This window comes from Xiphophorus hellerii, chromosome 16 (genome assembly GCF_003331165.1).
Source record: "Xiphophorus hellerii strain 12219 chromosome 16, Xiphophorus_hellerii-4.1, whole genome shotgun sequence".
Classification (NCBI taxonomy): Eukaryota; Metazoa; Chordata; class Actinopteri; order Cyprinodontiformes; family Poeciliidae; genus Xiphophorus; species Xiphophorus hellerii.
Window position 1 is genome coordinate 3,206,907 of NC_045687.1, and position 21,369 is coordinate 3,228,275.

The 21,369-nt window shown below is 42.8% G+C and overlaps 1 protein-coding gene across 2 annotated transcripts; it reads left to right on the forward strand.

Annotated features, from left to right (window-relative positions):
• Window positions 1-2,644: 2,644 nt before the first annotated feature.
• LOC116735081 (apolipoprotein L4-like) lies at window positions 2,645-10,096 on the forward strand. Of its 2 annotated transcripts, XM_032586693.1 has the most exons (5): window positions 2,645-2,731; window positions 7,641-7,685; window positions 8,112-8,681; window positions 8,796-8,909; window positions 8,994-10,096. In XM_032586693.1, the coding sequence occupies exons 2-5, from the start codon at window positions 7,672-7,674 to the stop codon at window positions 9,901-9,903; spliced, it is 1,608 nt and encodes a 535-aa protein (XP_032442584.1). In that variant the 5' UTR covers window positions 2,645-2,731; window positions 7,641-7,671; the 3' UTR covers window positions 9,904-10,096. The 2 variants fall into 2 exon arrangements, with proteins under 2 accessions (XP_032442584.1, XP_032442585.1); XM_032586694.1 differs by lacking the exon at window positions 2,645-2,731 and having other exon boundaries at window positions 7,082-7,685.
• The last annotated feature ends 11,273 nt before the right edge of the window (window positions 10,097-21,369 follow it).

Here is a 21,369-nt window from a genome sequence, read left to right on the forward strand (position 1 = left end):
GTACAGTGGTTGGTGTGCCTGGAAGCAGCCTATCAGCAGTCTTTACAGACCTGTCAGAGATGCTGGTGGAACACCTAAAAGGTGGAGGCCTTGGGTTACAAGGAGAAAACCGAGGGAGCACCTAGCAGCCATGTGTGGCGGAAGGAAAGAGCCTGCGATCGTAAGGTGAAGGCAGAGCAATCGGACCGGGGGCAGGACAGATTTACGGGTAGCACAGAAAAACAGAACATCGGCTTGGATCATCCTCTCAACAGAAACTGCGATCAATAGAAAACAACGCGTTGGATTGAGAGCGGGGCAGAGGTGGAACTCTGCCAGCATCTGTAAGCACCGTTTTCTATTAACGTCTGCGGTGGCAGACTCTGGTAAAGCTGGCCGCCTCTTTGAAAATGACAGTAAAGCCACTCGATTTTCATGTTCTACTTCTGGATGACAGAGGGATACCTCTAGAACACAACCAGCAAATGTCAACCGGATCTGATGTATAATTTCAAAATAAAAGCCTGTTTAAATAAGACATCATCAAGTCTTGGCCTGCATCTCCCATTTAGCGCTTTCAGTTTCAGACTTAGGGAAATATATTTAGATAGAATTTATTTTGTATTATGACCATTTGATTCAATATTATCTCCTGTTTGCTGCTGCCGCATCAAGCTGTAACTCTTGCAAAACAATTTCTTACTAATACATATCAAGCATAAAAAAAATGTAAAAAATTATGTGGACATTGAACTTACTGAGTCATGATCATTTATGTGTTCTTTTTTTTTCCCTCCAGGGGGTCTTTTGTGGGCTCTAGTGTCACTTAGATGAAAGTAGGTTGACAGAAAGGGGGGAAGACATGCAGCAAATATCGCTGGGTTCGAGATTCGAACCCGCAACGGCTGCGTCGAGGACTCAGGGCCTCCAAGCGTGGGTTGCGTTATCCCCTACGCCACCACAGCACACCCAATTTATGTGTTCTTTACGTGGTAAAATAGCTGCAGTGCATGGTTCTAGCAAATTAAAGGTTTTAAAAGTTTCTTTGGCATAAACTGAAAAACAGTTTCCAGGGGTGTTACATGCAGTGGTGGCTGCATGTAGGATTCCCCCCCCCAATTCAGGTTGCTGCTGAGCTCCGGCAGGTTAAGCAGACCCAGCTGGTTTCACTCTGCCTCTTGATGAGCAGAGTATAAGGCTAGCTGGGAAACTGACTTTCAGGGCCTCTTGGCCAATTGGGTAGCATGTGTGCTGCAGCTTTGTGGTGCTGTGTTGGAGGATTTGTCTACTAGAAACCCCAGTTTTAGTTGTTATTCTCCCCTTTCTTTTCTTTTCGGTTCTCATTTTCACCTTTGAGACTCCTTCCAATCCCACTTAAAGAATAAACCCTTTAACTTTACCCTCCTGGTTTTGTCTCTTCATTTTTCCCTGGTGTATCTATTGTTACAGCCCTCCTCCAAAACCCCTAGACTGCCTTGGGGATGTAACAAGGGGTCAAAGGTGAGCCGTTCTGCTCAGACTGCAGTTGGTCTGATTGATCAGGATGATCAACCTGCATCGTTCACTGATGTTCTCAAACTGTCTTTCAGCAGCAAAAACGTTCTAAAGACATTAAACTTGTTTCTGCTCTTATTTCTACTTTAATCTCAAAATAAATGTAATATAAGGAGAACATCCTCAGTGACATGAAGATTTTCCCAAGTGTTAAATACGACTTTATAAAACATCCAGACTTCAGTAAATCAAGTGATTCTTCAGGTCCAGTTTGATAAAGATGGAGGAGCTTCTGATATTTGTTCCTGGATGTTTATTCTGAGATTCTGGGTTTTTGTTCAAATGTTTTATTTCCTAACAAAGTCTGGTAATCCAGTATGTGGAGATAAACTGCAGCAGGAATAATCCAGGTGTTTGAAGGACGGCTGAGTGGATCAGAACCAGGCGACAGGATTCTCACTTTTAGAGTCTCAATAATTAAACTCAGAGATTCAAACTTTCCACCATGAAGTAGAGCTGAAACTAATGACTGTTTTAATAATCAATTGTTTATTGATCAGAGGAAAAGTTCTTTTACTCTGACAATCAGATAAAAATTTATATATTCTGCAAAGTTTTTATTGAACCACTCAAGCTGTTTTTGGCAATATTGGAGAAACATAAAATGCAAATAAAATAATTTTTAAAAACAAGGGAAAAAAAACATTTTATTGCTCAAAATGCAGTAACAATATTCCTTTAATGAACATTTGATCATGTGTAGCAAATGAAGCATCTGCAGCTAAAAACATGTGAAAACCTTTTCAAACTGACTTAATGCAGCCCATGACTGATCTGTTGATTATTTGGATTAACCAATTAATAGAAAAATACATTTAATATGAGATTTATAATTATTTAAAGTCTTTAGGGCAGAAGTCCAGGTTGAGTCTAAAGTCTTTCAGTGAAACTTGATTCTCAGATTCTGGTGTTTTCGTCTCTGTTTACCATCTTCTGCTCTTCAAATTAAAAACATTCAAACTGAGACACATTTTCTGATGAAACATTTTCCTGGACTCTTTGGAGACGATGGATTAGCTTCACTGATTATATAAACTGGGTTTGGGTTTTATTTTTACTTTCACTTTCACGTTCCTGTACATCAGCATAAACACAGAAATCCCAACTATCCCTCCTCTTCCTCCACCTGCTCCTATAAGAACAAAGAGTTTCCATCAGATTATTTAGGCGCTCAGTCGACCAACAGAGACGCTGCACTGTGAGTATGAACCAATCTGAACTTATTCAGCAATAATGTCTGATTTATTCTGTTTCTTTTATTACTCAGGTTTTCATATCTGTGTTCATGGTTGAATGTTTTTATTGTTACAGCAGCAGTTCAGTTTCTCCGTCTATAACTGTTAGTCAGGGTGTTCAAAATGTGGCGCAGGGGCCATTTGAGGCCCTCTGAATGGAGAACTGAACAGTCGATTGATGCAGATGAACAATTTTTCATATTTTAGGGCAACATTTTCACAGACAAAACGATTCTTAATTCTTAAAATATATTTTGTTTATTAACCAGGTTCATCTTAATTTTTAGTAAATAACCACAAACATCCGGTAACTTTTACTTGATAGTAAACTTTGTTGCGCTCTTTAACTATCAGACTCTGGGCAAGAATCATTTTTCAACATACACGTGTTTGTGAATAAAAACGTAGGTCTGATGTGGAAGACATAAAAAGAAAGGGTTAACCCTAACCTTTCTGATTTGTGATGCCAGGCTTAAGTCACCACATATAAAACCACATAGATGGTCCACCTGATCTCTGGACAGTGTTCCTTTTACGGGGGTCTGCAAAATAAACATATTGTGACATTCACTTGTTCCACCTTGATGTCTTCTTTGAGTCCTGGACTATATTGTCTGATTGTGCCTCTAGACTCTTCAGGAATACATACTGTATTTATGAAGAGTGTAGAAGAGTTTGTTTTCCAAACTCAATGTGGGATTGAGTTTGGGTAAACAAATCAATGCAAATTTTGACCTGTTTTCCTTGTGACTGCAGAAAGCCCTTCTGTGTGTTCAGACCCTACACACCCTTTGATAAAATCAGCTTGGCGTCTTGTTGGATATTCTCTGCAGGACAGGTTTTGGTTTCATTGCGTTTTCTTTAGTGTCATATGGAAACATAGCCACAGTAAAACCTTTTCTCTCCAGGCAGCACTTCGAAACATTGATCCATGCATTTGTGACCACACGGCTGGATTACTGTAATGCACCTTATATAGAAGTCCATCCATCCATCCATCCATTTTCTATTCACCCTTGTCCCGAATGGGGTCTGGAAGTTTTGCTGGTGCCTATCTCCAGCTACGTTGCAGGCGAGAGGCGGGGTACACCCTGGACAGGTCGCCAGTCTGTTGCAGGGCCATATAGAAGTCAATGATTTATATATTTCCCAGCTTCAGAGGATACAAAATGCTGCTGCACGTCTTTTAACAGGAACACGAAAATTTGACCATATTTCCCCTATTTTAGCTTCCTTACACTGGTTGCCAGTACATTTTAGGATTCATTTTAAAATCCTTTTGTTTTTAAAGCTCTTAATGGCCTCGCCCCTCCCTATCTGTCTGAGCTGTTACATTCGTTCACACCGTCCCGTTCCCTCAGATCAGCTGATCAGTTGCTCCTGAAGGTACCAAAGACAAAGTGCAGCTCAGAGGGAACCGGGCTTTTTCTGTGGCAGCTCCCAAGCTATGGGATGATCTTCCTTTGGGCAGAAGGACTCGCTGTTTTTAAGTCCCTTCTTAAGATCCATCTTTTTTGTTTGGCTTTTGGCACAATCTGAGAGGTTTCACTTTGTTTTATTTTGTCTGTATATTAATATGTATTTTATATTCAATTTTTCTATATTATATAAAAAATATATAAAAATTGTTTTTATTTATTTTTAGCTAACTCTGTATAGATACATGTATATACTGTACATGTAGTTTACTGTTGTTAGCATCACTGCTGTGTATGTGTCCCCCAGTGCTAACACTAAAGAGGCTATGAGTGTTCTCTACCGGACCATCAGTGAGTTGCAATCCTCACACACAGAAGGTGTTTTCATCATTGCTGGGGATTTTAACCAGGCCAACATGAAGACTGTTCTCCCTCACTTCAACCAGTATGTGGATTTTCCAACCAGGGGAGGAAATACTCTAGACTTGGCCTACACCAACATCAAAGAAGCATTCAGAGCAGCCCCCCACCCCCACCGTGGCTCTTCAGACCACCTATCTGTCATGCTAATTCCTGCATACAAGCCCCTGCTGATCAGAACAAAACCTACAGTGAAGCAGGTGAGGGTGTGGACTGAGGGGGCCATGGAGGCACTTCAGGACTGTTTTGAGTGCTCTGACTGGGAGATGTTCAAGGCAGCAGCCACTTACAACGACCAGATCAACATTGATGAGTACGCCATGACTGTGTCAGCCTACATCAACAAGTGCACAGAGGACGTCAGCATCACTAAGAACATTATCACCCAGGCCAACCAAAAACCCTGGATGACTTAGGAGGTACGGGAAATGCTAAAAGCACGGAACTCAGCCTTCAAGTCTGGCGACAAGGAGGCACTGAGGACAGCGAGAGCCAACTTGAACCGTGCTATCAGGTTAGCAAAGCGAACCCACAGTCGAAAATACAGGAGTTCTTCCACGACACCAGCAACACCAGAAGTATGTGGCAAGGCATAAAGGCGATCACAGATTACAATCCATCCTCCCCCCCAGTCGGCGAAGTTGATGCTGACTTTCTAAATGGACTCAATAACTTTTTTGGGAGGTTCAAGGCACTGAACAGTACTCCGGCAAAGAAAACTGTTCCCCACCAGGAAGAGGAGGCACTCTGCCTGGACACAGCCGATGTGTTGAAGACTCTGAAAAGAGTCAACCCACGGAAGGCCCCAGGCCCCGACAACATACCTGGGCGGGTGTTCAGGGAATGCGCAGGTCAGCTGGCTGGTGTCCTAACAGACATTTTTAACACCTCACTGGACCAAGCCACAGTGCCAGCCTGTCTCAAAACTGCCTCCATCATTCCGGTGCCAAAGAAACCTCAAGTCACCTCTTTCAACGATTACCGGCCTGTGGCACTGACTCCCATCATGATGAAGTGCTTTGAAAGGCTGGTAAAAGAACACATCGTCTCCAGACTCCCCTCCACATTCAACCCGTTCCAGTTTGCCTACCGCCGAAACCGCTCCACTGAGGACGCCATCTCCTCCGCCCTACACCTGAGCCTGGCTCACCTGGAGGAGAAGAACACTCATGTGCGGATGTTGTTCCTGGACTTCAGCTCAGCGTTCAACACAATCATCCCACAGCATCTGGCAGGAAAACTGGGACACCTGGGCTTCAGCACCCCCCTGCACAACTGGCTGCTAGACTTCCTCACTGACAGACCTCAGTCAGTCCGGATCGGACAACACACCTCCGATGTCATCACCCTCAGCACAGGCTCCCCTCAGGGCTGCGTCCTGAGCCCTCTGCTGTTCACTCTGATGACACACGACTGCGTCCCCAGGTTCGCCACCAATCACATCGTGAAGTTCGCGGACGACACAACGGTGGTGGGCCTCATCAGAGACGACAACGACCTGGACTACAGAGAGGAGGTGGAGCAGCTGGTGGACTGGTGCAGAGACAACAGCCTGATCCTGAAAGTTGACAAGACGAAGGAGATGATCGTCGACTTCAGGAAGAACCGGCCCAGCCACGCTCCACTGCTCATCAACAGCTCGGCTGTGGAGGTGGTCAGCAGCACCAAATTCCTGGGGGTGCACATCACAAACGACCTCACCTGGACTGTGAACACCACGTCTCTGGTCAAGAGGGCACAGAAACGCTTGTATTTCCTGCGGAGGATGAGAAGAGCACACCTGCCCCCGCCCATCCTCAAGACGTTCTACAGAAGCACCATAGAGAGCATTCTGACCAGCTGCCTCTCTGTGTGGTGTGGAGGCTGCAGCGCCTCCGACTGGAAGAACGTGAGGAGAGTGGTGCGGACAGCAGAGAGGATCATCGGGGCCCCCCTTCCCTCCATTCAGGACATTTCATCCCAGCGCTGCGTGTCCCGAGGCCGAAACATCGTCAGTGACCCCTCACACCCCCACCATGGACTGTTCTCCCTGCTGCCCTCTGGAAAGAGGTTCCGCAGCATCCGGTGCAGGTCCACCAGGTTCCGAAACAGCTTTTTCCCACTTGCTATCAGACTGCTGAACTCTTAACTGGACTGCACTCAAAAACTGGTCTCCACTTCATACCTTGCACATATACATAGCTAAATAACTTCTATTTTACTGTCATTCCTGCACTTTATATTTTATATTCATATTTATATTTTATATTGTATTTTATTTTATTCTGGAGTAACCTCATAACATTGGAACCTCAAAACACTGTCCTGAGCTGTATGCAACAAAATTTCATTCTGTATACACCCTGTGCATGCAAAATGACAATAAAGTCAGTCTAAGTCTAAGTCTAGTTATAATTGCATTGTATTTTATGATTGTGTGTAGCACTTTGGTCCTGTTGGTGTATAAAGTGCTTCATAAATAAAGTTGGTATGGTATAGTAAACATAGTTTGTTTAGAGACTTGGCTTCGATTTATTTACTTTTGTTCAGTGTTGTGATTTTTGTTGGGGGTTTTGCAGTGTTTTGTCCCTCATCAGCTTAATCAAGGTGAGTGAAGAAGTGTAGGCAAGAAGTGTTTCTTCTTTGAGTTTTTTTTTTTTTTCAGATAATAGTGTCTCTTCAAGGTGCTAAGTGTTAATTGTGCCTGCACAGTTATCTTGGGAGGACTTCTGTGGGATTTTTAGTGGGTTGATCTGTGTAGATTGCTTTAATGCCGGCTAGTTTAACGTACGTAACATCCTGCCGCCAAGAAGAGTAACAACTATCAGCTTGTTGGGTAAGTTTTTAGACAGGCAGTCAGTTTATTTTCATGTGTGGATTTGACCTGATCAGCAATTTATCTACAGAAGACTTTGTGTATTTCTTCTCATCTGAGTGATCAACATGCGCTCTTATGAAAATAATGAGTTTGGGTTTTTAATTTCTGTGCAAATTCTGAACATAAGAGTAACTTCACATTAAAAGTTAACTTTGCTTTTCTATTTTCTTTTAATAGCTAAAGACACAACAAGTGAGTTTATGAGAAGATGTCTCAAGAAAGGTAAAACAAACATGATGCAACTGTATATATATGTGTGTGTGAATGTATGTGAAATTCCAGCATATTGGCCGTCACAGAGAGACTCTGTCCCCTCTAGGTTTTAGCCGAGCTTTAAGGACAGATAATAAAAGCTGGTCAGTCGATCTCAGAGCTCTGGGTGGAGTGAAGGGCTGCAAGAACGTATTGTAGTAAGAAGGGCTCATGGAGTTTAGACACTTAAAACAATCAATAAAACCTTAAATTTCATCCTAAAAGCAACAGGAAGCCAATAAAGGATGAGTAAAACTGGAGTAACAGCTTCACGCCTCCTTGTTTTGGTCAGCAGACAAGCTGCAGCATTTTGGACGCTCTGCAGTGACTGCAGGCAGTTCTGGTCCAACCCTAAATACAAAGAGTTTTAATAATCTATTGTAATCTTTTCTACAGATGGAAACTGCAGCGGGCCTTGGGTCAGTATGTCACAGATACTCTCACTTACGTATTAGCTGTGAGAGATTTCTGTAAGATGTTCTCTGAATGGAAGAACTGCAGAGAGAAAGAAGTGGAGAAAATCAGAGATATCAAAGAAAGGGCTGATGAGATTGACCCGTCTTTCACCAAGTCAGAGGGCGAAGAGACGAGCTCTCAGAATCCTGTGACAACATTAAAAATAAAAAGTGTTGCAGAGCTTGAAAATTTACTGGATGAAGTGTTGAAAGAAACACTGAAAGGTTTGGAGAAACTCAAAACCTTCTTGGATGCAGTGGAGAAGCTGGCGGTCACGTCTCTGCAGGTTTTCACTGAGAACAAGATATTGTTCCTGTCTGATGAGATCAGCTTTGATGAAGTTCAGGATTTGATCAAATCTGCACGACAGATCTGCCATCTGCTACTGGAGTTTAAAAGAGACGCAGCGGCTTTCTTTGTTCCCAAAAGACACAATGTGGAGGTTCTGCTGTACCAGCTGGAAAAACATGTAAATACCAGCGAGAGAATATTTGGAAAACTTTCTGACAGGTAAATTACTTTTCATCAAGAAATAACTTGTTTTTTGTTGTGAACATAACATGTTCATAATACTAAAATATTTTCAAACAAACAAACATTCAGACTTTGTTCTCTCTTCCACAGCCTCAGAATTGACATTTATCTTGAAATAACAGAGAACATTGTTGTTGAATGTGATTTATCTGATGATGTCATGCAAAAAATGACTGATCAGGTCAAACAACTTGATAAAATCAGGTAAGATCCAAACCTCCAATAAATGAATTATTACTTAAAGATTTTCCAATGTTTTCAAATCAAAAACTAAACTTTCTTCTCTAGGATGGACGACGACTTTCGGATGATGTTCCTGTTCCAGAGGATCAACTATTCAAATTTTGTTAAGAAGTACAAAGATGAGCTTCCTGAGATGCTGCAGTTTCTTGATGAGATTGAGCAGTGTGCTGTTCAGTTAGACAGTGTGAATAAGGGAGCAAAGATCTCCAGTGTGACTGGGAGCTCATTGGGAGCAGTGGGAGGTATCCTGTCCATTGTTGGCTTAGCTTTAATTCCAGTTACAGCTGGTGTGTCTTCGGGGTTGATCATTGCTGGTGCAGCTGTGGGAGCAACCAGTGCAGTGAACAGTGTAGTAGCCACTGTAGTAGAAGGTAAAGTTAGTCATACACAAAAACAACAAGCAAATACAGCCTTTCAAAGATTCATGATTGGTGTTCAGAGAATCCAGGACTGTCTGGAAGAGGCGGCCAAACCACCATATGCTGAAGTTACACAAAGTAGTGAAGATGAGCTACACATGGCAGGAAATAATGCTACAGATGGTATTGAAAAGGCTGGTGAATTGATTGTTAATGCAGCAGCTGCTGTAAATGCAGGTAAAGTTGCACTACAGGAAGGGAAAGCATTGAGTACTGTATCCAGAATGGCCTCAGATGTTCCTGATATCGGTCAGGCAGCAGTTAAAGGGTCTCTTGCTATTACCAAGGGAGCCAGAGTTGGATTTATTGCAGTCAATGCCCTCTTCCTTGGTGTGGATATCTTCTTCATCACTACAGACAGCATGGCCCTGGCTAAAGGGACAGAGTCTAAGGTCTCTAAGTTCCTCAGAGCCAGAGCTGCTCTGTGGCTCTCAGAGATAGAGGCCTGGGGGAAAATCTGCAACTCACTGAGTCGCAGCAAACGGACCACAAAGGAAATCAGAGAAATGCTTGAGAAGCCATTTTATCCTGTCTAAGAGCAATCTGTCTATTAATGGGTGCATAAATATTTGCTTTGGAGACTCCCTAAGAGAAAAACTAAAACAACAAAAATAGTTTCAATTTGTAACTGTTTTTCTACAAGAAAGGTACACTGCCTGGCCAAACAAAAAGTCGCCACCAAAAAATGGTCACACTCTCTAATATTTTGTTGGACCGCCTTTAGCTTTGATTACAGCCCGCATTCGCTGTGGCATTGTTTCAATAAGCTTCTGCAGTGTCACAAGATTTATTTCCATCCAGTGTTGCATTAATCTTTCACCAAGATCTTGTATTGATGATGGGAGAGTCTGACCACTGCGCAAAGCCTTCTCCAGCACATCCCAAAGATTCTCAATGGGGTTAAGGTCTGGACTCTGTGGTGGCCAATCCATGTGTGAAAAAGATGTCTCATGCTCCCTGAACCACTCTTTCACAATGTGAGCCCCATGAATCCTGGCATTGTCATCTTGGAATATGCCCGTTCCATTTGGGAAGACAAAATCCATTGATGGAATAACCTGGTCATTCAGTATATTCAGGTAGTCAGCTGACCTCATTCTTTGGGCACACAATGTTGCTGAACCTAGACCTGACCAACTGCAGCAACCCCAGATCATAGCACTGCCCCCACAGGCTTGTACAGTAGGAACTAGGCATGATGGGTGCATCACTTCACCTGCCTCTCTTCTTACCCTGATGCGCCCATCACTCTGGAACAGGGTAAATCTGGACTCATCAGACCACATGACCCTCTTCCATTCCTCCAGAGTCCAATCTTTATGCTCCCTAGCAAACTGAAGCTTTTTTCTGGTTAGCCTTACTGATTAGAGGTTTTCTTACGGCTACACAGCTGTTCAATCCCAACCCCTTGAGTTCCCTTCGCATTGTGCGTGTGGAAATGCTTTTGCGTTCACAATTAAACATACTCCTGAGTCCTGCTGTTGTTTTTCTTCAATTTGATTTGACCAAACGTTTAAGTAATCGCCCATCACGATCATTCAGGATTTTTTTCCGACCACATTTCTTCCTGGAAGACGATGGTTCCCCACCATCCTTCCAGTTTTTAATGATGCGTTGGACAGTTCTTAACCCAATTCTAGTAGTTTCTGCAATCTCCTTAGATGTTTTCTCTGCTTGATGCATGCCAATGATTTGACCCTTCTTAAACAGACTAACGTCTTTTCCACGACCACAGGATGTGTCTTTTGCCATGGTTGTTTAAGAAATGAGGAGTTACTCATTGCATCAGCTGGGGTTAAATAACTTGTTGCCAGCTGAAAGATAATCGCCTATGCAGTACTTATCCAATAGGAGGCTTGTACCTATTTGCTTAGTTAAATCCAGGTGGCGACTTTTTTTTTGGCCAGGCAATGTAGTTGGACTGTATTTTTTTAAAATAGTTGGAAGCATTTTTTTTGCATGAAACGTTTTCTATTTGTCTTAATAGGTGCACTCTACATATAAATTGAAATTTTATTCATTTTACACATTTGTACCAACCCCTAGGTCTACTTTTCACATAGATACTGTTCGGGTCAATTTGACCCGGCAGTGAAGTTAAAGTGCAAAAAAAGATTTAAAAAATTCCAATTCTATATGTTTCCTTGCAGCTATGAAACATATTTCACCACACACACACATGCACACGCCGACACACACAAGCCCACTTTCTCACTACTCTCTTTACTTCACTAGGAAACTAAGAGAAAGCAGGTGTTCATACAACTTTTGACGGGAATCTTTTCTGTTCCTGTGGACAAACTCCACCTGGTAGCAGCCATAACCTCCACACCAGTATAACACCATCCTGTCCCAGTGAAAAAGGTGAACAACTCTGTTCAATAACACATTTCTTGGTGTCACAGCAGGGAATCAATTGGCATTTCTCTGTGTCGTTGTTCTTTCTACAATTGCACAAAAACCTGTAGCATTTATTACTGACATAAATTTAAGCAATCTTTATGAAATGCAAATAAAAAAACTTCTTCCTGTCTGGACTGGAGACTGAGCAATGTGAACAGTGAGTTTCCTACCTTAGCTTGTATCTAAGTTAGAAACATAATGCCACTTTCCCTCCTAACTTCTCCACCTTTATTTGCCCAAAATCAATTTACAAAATGCACACAGCATTTTGTTTTTTTGGAAAGTTTGGATTTCTTTATTTACATTTTGTATGTTTCCTGTGAAAGTTGCTGGTGGAGAAACCTTTCAGTAAACTAAAAACTAAAACTAAAAAACCCTATTTGAAGTCCACTATGTCTCATGACAGGCTTTGCAGTCTTATCATGTTATCATGTTGGTTTGGTTTAGAAAGCTAAACTTCAGGAAATTGACCTGTAACAAGAAAATTTGTTTTAATGTAATTTTAACGTTTCACAGGTTAGTTCTAATTTTGCTATATAGTTACCAATGTATGTTAAATGTCTTTTATATTTCAAGAATATTTAGAGAATCTTTTGTTTTATTCATTTAATTTTTGCAATTAATAATTTATGCCTTTAGCAAAATGTTTAAGTTGGCTTTGAATCTTGCTTCAAATAGTGAATTGGATACTGTATGAATAATTCACTAGCAGTAAATATTGTGCTCATATTCAACCAAAGGAAACGATTCAGTTGTGAGCCTTTAATGTTAGTTTGGTGGGTCAGATAGACTGAATAGGTTGTGACAGCAACTGTTCAAATGGGGCAATTTTATTTTTTGTCATGGGGCATCCCAGGGTGGAAATACTTTGTAAAGTCCAAAACTCCAGCCACACAAACTGAAAGGCTCAACAATCATCTGCAGTTTTCTAACGTTGAATCGCCTGAAGGGATCGATGTGATGAGGTTAACATGAAAGTGCAAAAGCACAGAAAGGTTCAGTCTGACATGTTTCCCACCAACCTTTCAACAACCAATCATTGTAATTTTGTTTCAAATCTTCTATTGTATAAAACGTGTGTGAACTGAATGATTGTTGCTTTTTCTCCTTTGACATGTTGTGTGCTAAGTGTGTGCAAACAAGCCAAGCAGAAAAAAATCTGTCCTTGTGCAAGTAAATTTGAATCTTCAATGTATTCTCAACAGAGATATTGTTTTGTGATTTGTTTTCATATCCAGAGATCCAGATTAAGAGGAACGGAGAGAATCTGATATAAACTGTTAGGGTTGAGCAAAATGTATCATCATAATCATAAAGCTATGAATATTTTTACTTCAATATGCAGAATTTTTATTCAGTGATTCATAAATATCTATATAAACATTAAAGCAAGAGACAATGTAATGTAAATGGAGCTTTGCTGCACATTTAATAAAACTTGATTTATAAATCATTTCTTTCATTTGTTCTTTTTTACTCAACCAACAAAGAGTTTGTGCATCACACTGATGGAGCAAATGCATTTTGTTTCCCTGATAAGCTGAGTTTCTTTTTTTTGTTTGGTTTTCAGGTTTTTCCATGAGATCACCTGTCGTCTAACATTTAGTGCCTCCCAGTGGTTGGATCTTGTAATACACAGAGTGCATTTGATTTACAAAATACATTTTGTGTTTTTTAAACTCTTCTGTCAACATCTCCACTTCCTTCACTGTAAAAACACTAAATTTACCAAATATTTTGTCTAATTTCTAGCACAAATATCTTAGTACACTTGAGTAAAACAAAACTAACTGCAGCAAGATTTAGAAGTTTGTTTTAAGCCAATAATTTCTAAATATTGATGAAAAAGTACTTTATACATTGGCAGATTATTTAGCTTATCACAAGACATTTTTCCAAATAATTTGCCAATTGAACAAGAACATTTTAATCAAAATTAAGGAATTATTGACTTAAAACAAGCTCCTTTATCTTGCTGAACGTGATATCAGGACGACTCACCGCTGATACCCGGGATATTCGTCTCCTTTTCGTTAGCCCCGATAGCTTAGCCTCCTCGCGTTGTTGACAGACAGTAAAACAGTGAAACGAAAGTCCGTTTTCCATCTTTTTACCGTTTCGGTTGTGTCAGTAGACATTACATCCAATAACGCAGCAAGTTCGAACCATTGCTAAATAATTTTAAGTAACTTGGATTCAAAATATCTGTCAGACAGCCGTTTTGTCAGTTATGTATATGGCCTCACAAGATGGCGCTCATATCCCTACGCCTAGAGCAGTGACGTCACGTTCCAAAGCTCTAATCGCGGCTTTTCTTCTGACTCAAAATGGCGTCTCAATATGTCTAGGCTTTTCTTGCCGTCATCTGGCGCTTCATAGAGGATTAGCATTAGCGTCTTATCATCCAAACAGCCACACAGTTCTGCATACGCCAGTTGGTTTTTCCTATCGATGTCCGGGAGCTTCTTGTACATCAGCTCCCGTTGCTAGCTCACTTCCCAGGATAGCGTCTTTTAGACCGATGGTTTTTAAGTATGCTAAAAACCTTGCTTCCCAGATGTGGTAGCGCAGGGGTTCCCAAACTTTACCATGCCAAGGCCCCCCTACACCGGTACATTTTCAGCTGAGGCCCCCCCTCATATGAAACATGCGTAAACACTCATGTGTAAGCTACAGCGACAGAATTAAAAAATGAGTGAACAAACCATCTAAATAAAAACACATTTATTTTGTAAAGATGAAGTCACAATTATATTTTATTAACCTTTAATTCATTAATTTAATGAATAACATATAACAATAACATAGGCCCACCACTTTAATTTCAATAACCTTTTTTTAAACGATGAACCTCTTTATACGTTGCAAAAACAGAAAGATTTGTGAACAAAATAAAAGTTTGTCCCAAATTAAACATGCAGGCATTTTATATAATGCAGGCCTAACAACAAATGTAGGCTACATGAGAGAGAGAGACAGACACATACCAGGCAGGTATAATCAGCTGAGCAGTAAATATTAATAGGAGGCAAGCAAGAGCAGAACAGTATTTCCTCTGCAAACTTTTCTCCTTGAAGGAACCTAACATAGACCAGCAGTTGCGCAGCATCAGCCACATCAGTGCTTTCGTCCAGTTGCAATGCGAAATAGTCACTTGCTCGTACCTGGTCCAAAAGTTGATTAGAAACGTCCCCTGCCATGTCACTTATTCGTCTACACACCGTGTTGTCCTAAATGGTATAGCATCCATTTTCTCTGCCGCGTCCTCACCAAGCATTTCCCGAACCATGTCTTTGCTTGCTGGAAGTAAGAAACCTTCTCCGTCGGTGTGGGGCTTCTTTGCCCGAGCTTTGTGCTACGATGCCGCATAGGATGCTCTCATTGCTCTCGGGACGTTAGCTTGCTGCACCAATGTTGTCGTCTGCTTCGTTATTTGTTCCTCCTTGCGTTTGAAATATTCCACTGACTTTTCAGCCTCCGCTGGATGTTTCTGTTGTAAATGCCGTTTAAGTTTGGACGGTTTGAAGCACTCGTTTGAAAGAATTTCGAGGCATAGCACACATTTAGGGCACTCCTGTCCGTTTTTGTGTGTGACCGTAAATCCATAGTTAATATCGTCCTTTTCATACTTGCTCAACTTTTGTGGCCAGTTGCAGCTCCTCTGTGTTTGATCAGATGTTTGTGGATTGGTGGGGTCTTCGCCAGGTCCTTTTCTTTTCAAAAACTTGTCCATGTTAACATGTTTGCCTGCTATCTGTTTAGCACTATTATTTTCACGAAGCTAATGTCGGCGCAAGGCCAGTCAGGTTTGTTTACAGTGCGTCATGGTCATGGCTATGACAAAAATATTATTTGTAAGCTTCATGTGAATGATTTTCATAATGCAGTTATACCCAGACAGGAATATTTTAATTATTTTGATTCAATAAAATTATTTCATGTATAACTTTTTTTTTTCTCCATCTTCCCGCGGCTCCCTGGCGCCCCCTTGCGGCCCCCACATTGAAAACCACTGTGGCAGCGGGCTTCGTCTGCGTGAAACCGCGGCGGAAATCCCCTTCCGTGCGCTGCCATACTCGGAACTTGCCTGGGCCCATAACCTGTTGGTTCTTCTGCAGCGGATCTGCAATTATTTCCACTGATGAAAGACACTTTGCGGACACATCTGCGCAGAATCGCGGTACCGCGGCTGCGCAGATGATCCATTTTCTGTGTTTTTAAGATCGTTAGTAAGTTCGGTTATTGAAGTAATCTGAAAACAACCCTGCCTGTTTTTACTGCTGCTGTGTGTCAGTCCTGTCTCAGTCGCGCTACAACATGAAGAGCGTTTAGTGACTGGAGGATTCCTTCTCAGCCTCAGAGCCTCTAAAACATGGAAACTTTCACTTTTCCTCCTTTAAATTAGACATTATTTCTCTGAGCTGCACACAGCTGTTGACATACCTAGCAACGGTTGCTAAGCTGACTCAACCTGCGTTGATGGAATCTGGTCTGTTATGACATCACAGAGATATATATGACATCACAGAGTTATATCACAGATTTCAGACAGCAACTCTTTACTTCTGCTACTTTCTTTAAGAGACACAACTGGAGTTTGGTGAGAGATCGAGATAGTTTGCGGTTTAAACAAAATAGTTATTTAATTGTCCTAGAGTTTGCTTTACATTGTAAATCCAAGAAGCCATGAGCCACACAAAGAACGGGAGCAAGCAGTTTAATGTAAACCTGATACCAGACAACCTTGAGAAATTAGACTCTGAGGTGACAACAGACGAGACATTTGACAGCAATCCTGTTTCTGAAAACGAGGAATCAGACTTGACGATTGTGGATGAATTCATTTTGGAGGAACTTTCAAATTCCACTAATGAAGATGATTTGATCTTGACTGAAAGGGAATCAGCTATAAAGATGGTGGATGAATTTATTTTGGAGGATCTTTCAAATTCCACTAATGAAAATGATTTGAGCTCGACTGAAAAGGAACCAGATATAAAGATGGTGGATGAATTTATTTCGGAGGAGTTTTCAGATCCGACAAAGGCAACTAATCTTACGTTGAAGGAAAAGGAGTCAAGTCTGGAAATGATGGAAGACTTAATCTTTGAGGTGCTGCCAAAGGATAGGGAAGTGAAAAAGTCAATCTCTGACCAACACCATGTAGAGATCCCAGGTAATTCATTGGATGACCTTCCACCAAATGAAAACCAAGAGTCTAGCGATCAAGCTGCTCCTCTTCCCATTGCACAACAGAACAACAAAGCAGATAGAGTTGAAATGAAGGAGAACCTTCAGAATTACAGCGACGAACAAGGCAATAGGGATTTACCACCACCAGAGGATGAAGAAACCACAGTACCATCAGTGGAAAACTCAATTTCAGAGGAATCGACCCACTCAACATGCAGGGAGTTAGTTGATGCGGAGCAAGAGTCAGTGGTTACCACACAGGTTGCTGAACCGCTGCCAGCCGCAGAGAAAGAGGAGCAGAAGTCTTCCATCATGCTGCTTGTCAATGCAGTACTGATCAAGGCCATAACAAAATCAAGGATAACATGCACGTACAATCACCTCCAAGTCATCGTAGAGAGGTTGTCTGAGAAAATCTGTGCTGAGGTCAAGGTGCAAGATCTAAAGGACATTAAAAGTAGTCTGAACAATCTGAGCAAGGACATACTGAGAGCAGTCCCAAAAAAATTAGGCTGCTCAAAAAAAGATGTTCTTTTACTGTTGGGTTTAAACTGTTCAGCGGTAGATGAGGAATTCATTTCCATTTGCAAAAAGAAAATAGCAAAACCAGCCAAAAAACCCAGCCTCATTCAACGTTTCTGGGCCTCTATAACCAAGACTCTTCCCAATAAATTGTAGAGGAATATGATTATAAGAATAGTTAAAAATTATGTTGTTTGGTTGGTTCGCACTAATATATGTTTAAACCTAACAGAAATGGACTGTGTCAAATGGACTGGGTTAATCTGACCTAGAAGTCAGGAAGGAATTCAGATTTGGAGAGACGTGGAATAACAATCACTTAAGAGAGGAAAGATGTTAGTTTTAAGCTTTTGTGCAAGAAAGTTCTGGCGCCCAACCTTTCAACTGCTCACTTGCAAAAGAACCGGGCCGGAGCAAAAGACTGGAGAAAGAACCTCTGTTTGGAAAGACATGAAACAAACAATATGACTAATAGTTCGTCTGAAGTGGAACAGATGTTGAGGTCAAGACATCAAGACGTGAGCTTAGAAGTACGGCAAGAGGCCGTGAGTTTGGAAGTACGGTAAGAGGCCGTGAGTTTGGAAATACGGCAAAAGGCCTTGAGTTTAGTTGTACGGCAAGATTCCTTGAGTTTAGTAGTACGGCAAGAGGCCGTGAGCTTAGAAGTACGGCAAGAGGCCGTGAGCTTAGAAGTACGGCAAGAGGCCGTGAGCTTAGAAGTACGGCAAGAGGCCGTGAGGTTAGAAGTACGGCAAGAGGCCGTGAGCTTAGAAGTACGGCAAGAGGCTGTGAGCTTAGAAGTACGGCAAGAGGCCGTGAGTTTGGAAATACGGCAAAAGGCCGTGAGTTTGGAAATATGGCAAAAGGCCGTGAGTTTAGTTGTACGGCAAGATTCCTTGAGTTTAGTAGTACGGCAAGAGGCCGTGACCTTAGAAGTATGTCAAGAGGCCGTGAGCTTAGAAGTACGGCAAGAGGCCGTGAGCTTAGAAGTACGGTAAGAGGCCGTGAGCTTAGAAGTACGGCAAGAGGCTGTGAGCTTAGAAGTACGGCAAGATTCCTTGAGTTTAGTAGTACGGCAAGAGGCCGTGAGGTTAGAAGTATGGCAAGAGGCCGTGAGCTTAGAAGTATGGCAAGAGGCCGTGAGGTTAGAAGTACGGCAAGAGGCCGTGAGTTTGGAAGTACGGCAAGAGGCCGTGACCTTAGTAGTACGGCAAGAGACCGTGAATTTAGTGGTACGGCAAGAGGCAGTAAGCTTAATAGTACGGCAAGAGGCCATGATCTTAATAATACGGTAGGAGGCCGTGAGTTTAGAAGTACGGCAAGAGGCCGTGAGTTTTAATATTAAGCCAACTGAATCTGTGAAGAGAGATTGCGATCTCTATGTCGTTGATGTAAAAGCGCTGAGGAAAAAGGCTGGTTGGGCGAACTCCTAGAACCCTTCAGGACCCTGCTGAGGGTGTAGAGCTGGTCCAGTGTTCCACAACCAGGACAAAAACCACACTGCTCTTCCTGAATCCGAGGTTCGACTATCCGACGGACCCTCCTCTCCAGGACCCCTGAATAGACCTTGCCAGAGAGGCTTAAGAGTGTGACCCCCCTATAATTTGACCACACCCTCCAGTCCCCCTTTTTGAACAACCCCTATTGGTCCCCCTTTTTCCAACAGGGGTTGGTTCCTCCCAACCACGCCCCTCCAGGTCCCACTGCCATTGCCCATGTGAGCGTTGAAGTCCCCCAGCAGAACAAGGGAGTCCCCAGGAGGGCCACTGTCCAGAACCCCCTCTAAGGACTCCAAAAAGGGTGGGTAATCTGAACTGTCGTGCGGCCCGTAAGCACAAACAAGAGTCAGGATCCGTCCCCAAAGTAAAGGTTGATCAAAACTGTAAAGGTTGAAGTTATCCAGCCATAAGCTTCACATTCTGTGATCCTATTCAGAGGCTGGAACATAGATAGATAGATAGATAGATAGATAGATAGATAGATAGATAGATAGATAGATAGATAGATAGATAGATAGATAGATAGATAGATAGATAGATAGATAGATAGATAGATAGATAGATAGAATTTATTGTCATTGAACAGGATTCAACGAAATTTCTGTTGCAGCTCCTGTGCAAAAAGTCACATATATACAAAAACAATAAACAAACACACAGTAATTAACAATATATACAACTAAAATTAACTAAAGGCACTCAACCACACCAAAGAAGTAGCAGCAGGTCCAATTATGGCAAAATGCAGATGATGTGACAGTGCAAAGTGCAGAACAATGTGGCTGTGTGGGGGTGGGGGATATGTATGTGTGACTGCGAGGTTATGATATGTGTGGGAGGGGGGGGCGGCAGGGAGTAATGGCTCTGACGGCTGTGGGAAAGAAACTGTTTCTCAGTCTGTTTGTTGTAGTCCGTATATTCCTGTACCACTTGCCTGATGGCAGCGGCACAAACAGTCTGTGGCCCGGGTGGCTGGAATCCATGGCTATGGATCCAGCTCTCTTCTTGACCCGGTCTATGTAAATGGAGTCCAGGTCTGGGAGGGGGCATCCCACAATGCCTTGTGCTGTTCTCACCACCCGTGTCAGTTGTTTCCTCTCCAGTGCTGTGCAGCTACTGTACCACACAGTCATGTTGAGGCAGAGGATGCTCTCGATCATCGCCCTGTAAAAGTTCACGAGCAGCCGTGAGGAAAGTCCAGCCCGTCTCAGTTTCCTGAGGAAGAAGAGCCTTTGATGTGCTTTCTTCACCAGGTGGGAGGTGTTTGTATTCCAGGAGAGGTCAGAAGTGATGTGGAGGCCCAGGAACTTGATGTTGTCCACACGTTCCACCACTTCTCCATCTATGAGAAGGGGAGTGTGATCCGTCCTCCTGGACCTTCTGTAGTCCACAATGACCTCCTTGGTCTTCCCTGTGTTCAGCACCAAGTTGTTGGCTGAACACCACTGAGTGAGCTGCAGAATCTCCTCTCTGTAGTGGGTCTCGTTGTTGTCTGAAATGAGACCCACTACTGTTGTGTCGTCCGCGTACTTCACGACTGTGTTGGTGGGGTGGATGGCCACGCAGTCGTGTGTAAACAGGGTGAAGAGAGCTGGGCTGAGCACACAGCCCTGCGGCGTGCCTGTGTTGAGGACCAGTGGGGACGATGTTGAGCCACTTATTCTCACCACCTGAGGCCTGTTGGTGAGGAAGTCTCTGATCCAGTGGCACAGTGAAGCGGGCAGCCCCACCTCGAGTAGCTTCAGCACCAGCTTGTCTGGGATGACGGTGTTAAATGCTGAGCTGAAGTCTACAAATAGCATCCTAACGTAGGTGTTGGGATGCTGCAGATGGGTCAGGGCTGTGTGCAGAGTGATGGAGACAGCATCCTCTGTTGACCGGTTCGCTCTGTAGGCGAACTGAAGGCTGTCCAGGTTTGCGGGGATGAAGTCTCTGATGTACCTCAGAAGAATCCTCTCAAAGCACTTCATGATCACCGGGGTCAGAGCGACGGGCCGGTAATCGTTCAGGCTGGTGATGGACCTCTTCTTCGGTACAGGGATGATGGTGGAAGACTTGAGGCACTCAGGAACCGTGGCGAGCTGCAGGGACAGATTGAAAATGTCCAGAAACACTCCTGCCAGCTGGTCGGCGCAGGTTTTCAGCGTCTGGCCTGACACCTTGTCCGGTCCGAACATGTCCTCCCTCTGCACACAAACAGAAGAAGATGAAGTTAAATTCACAGGAACATGCAGCAGCTTGCAGTTCTGTTTTCAGATAAGTTGGGTTGATGAATCAGTGACTGATTCACGACTTTAATAAACCTGGCTGATGTTTTATCTCACTTTCTGTTTAGAGGCAGATAATGAGGGCGAGGCAGGTAGAGCCGGAGTTATGGAGATTAAA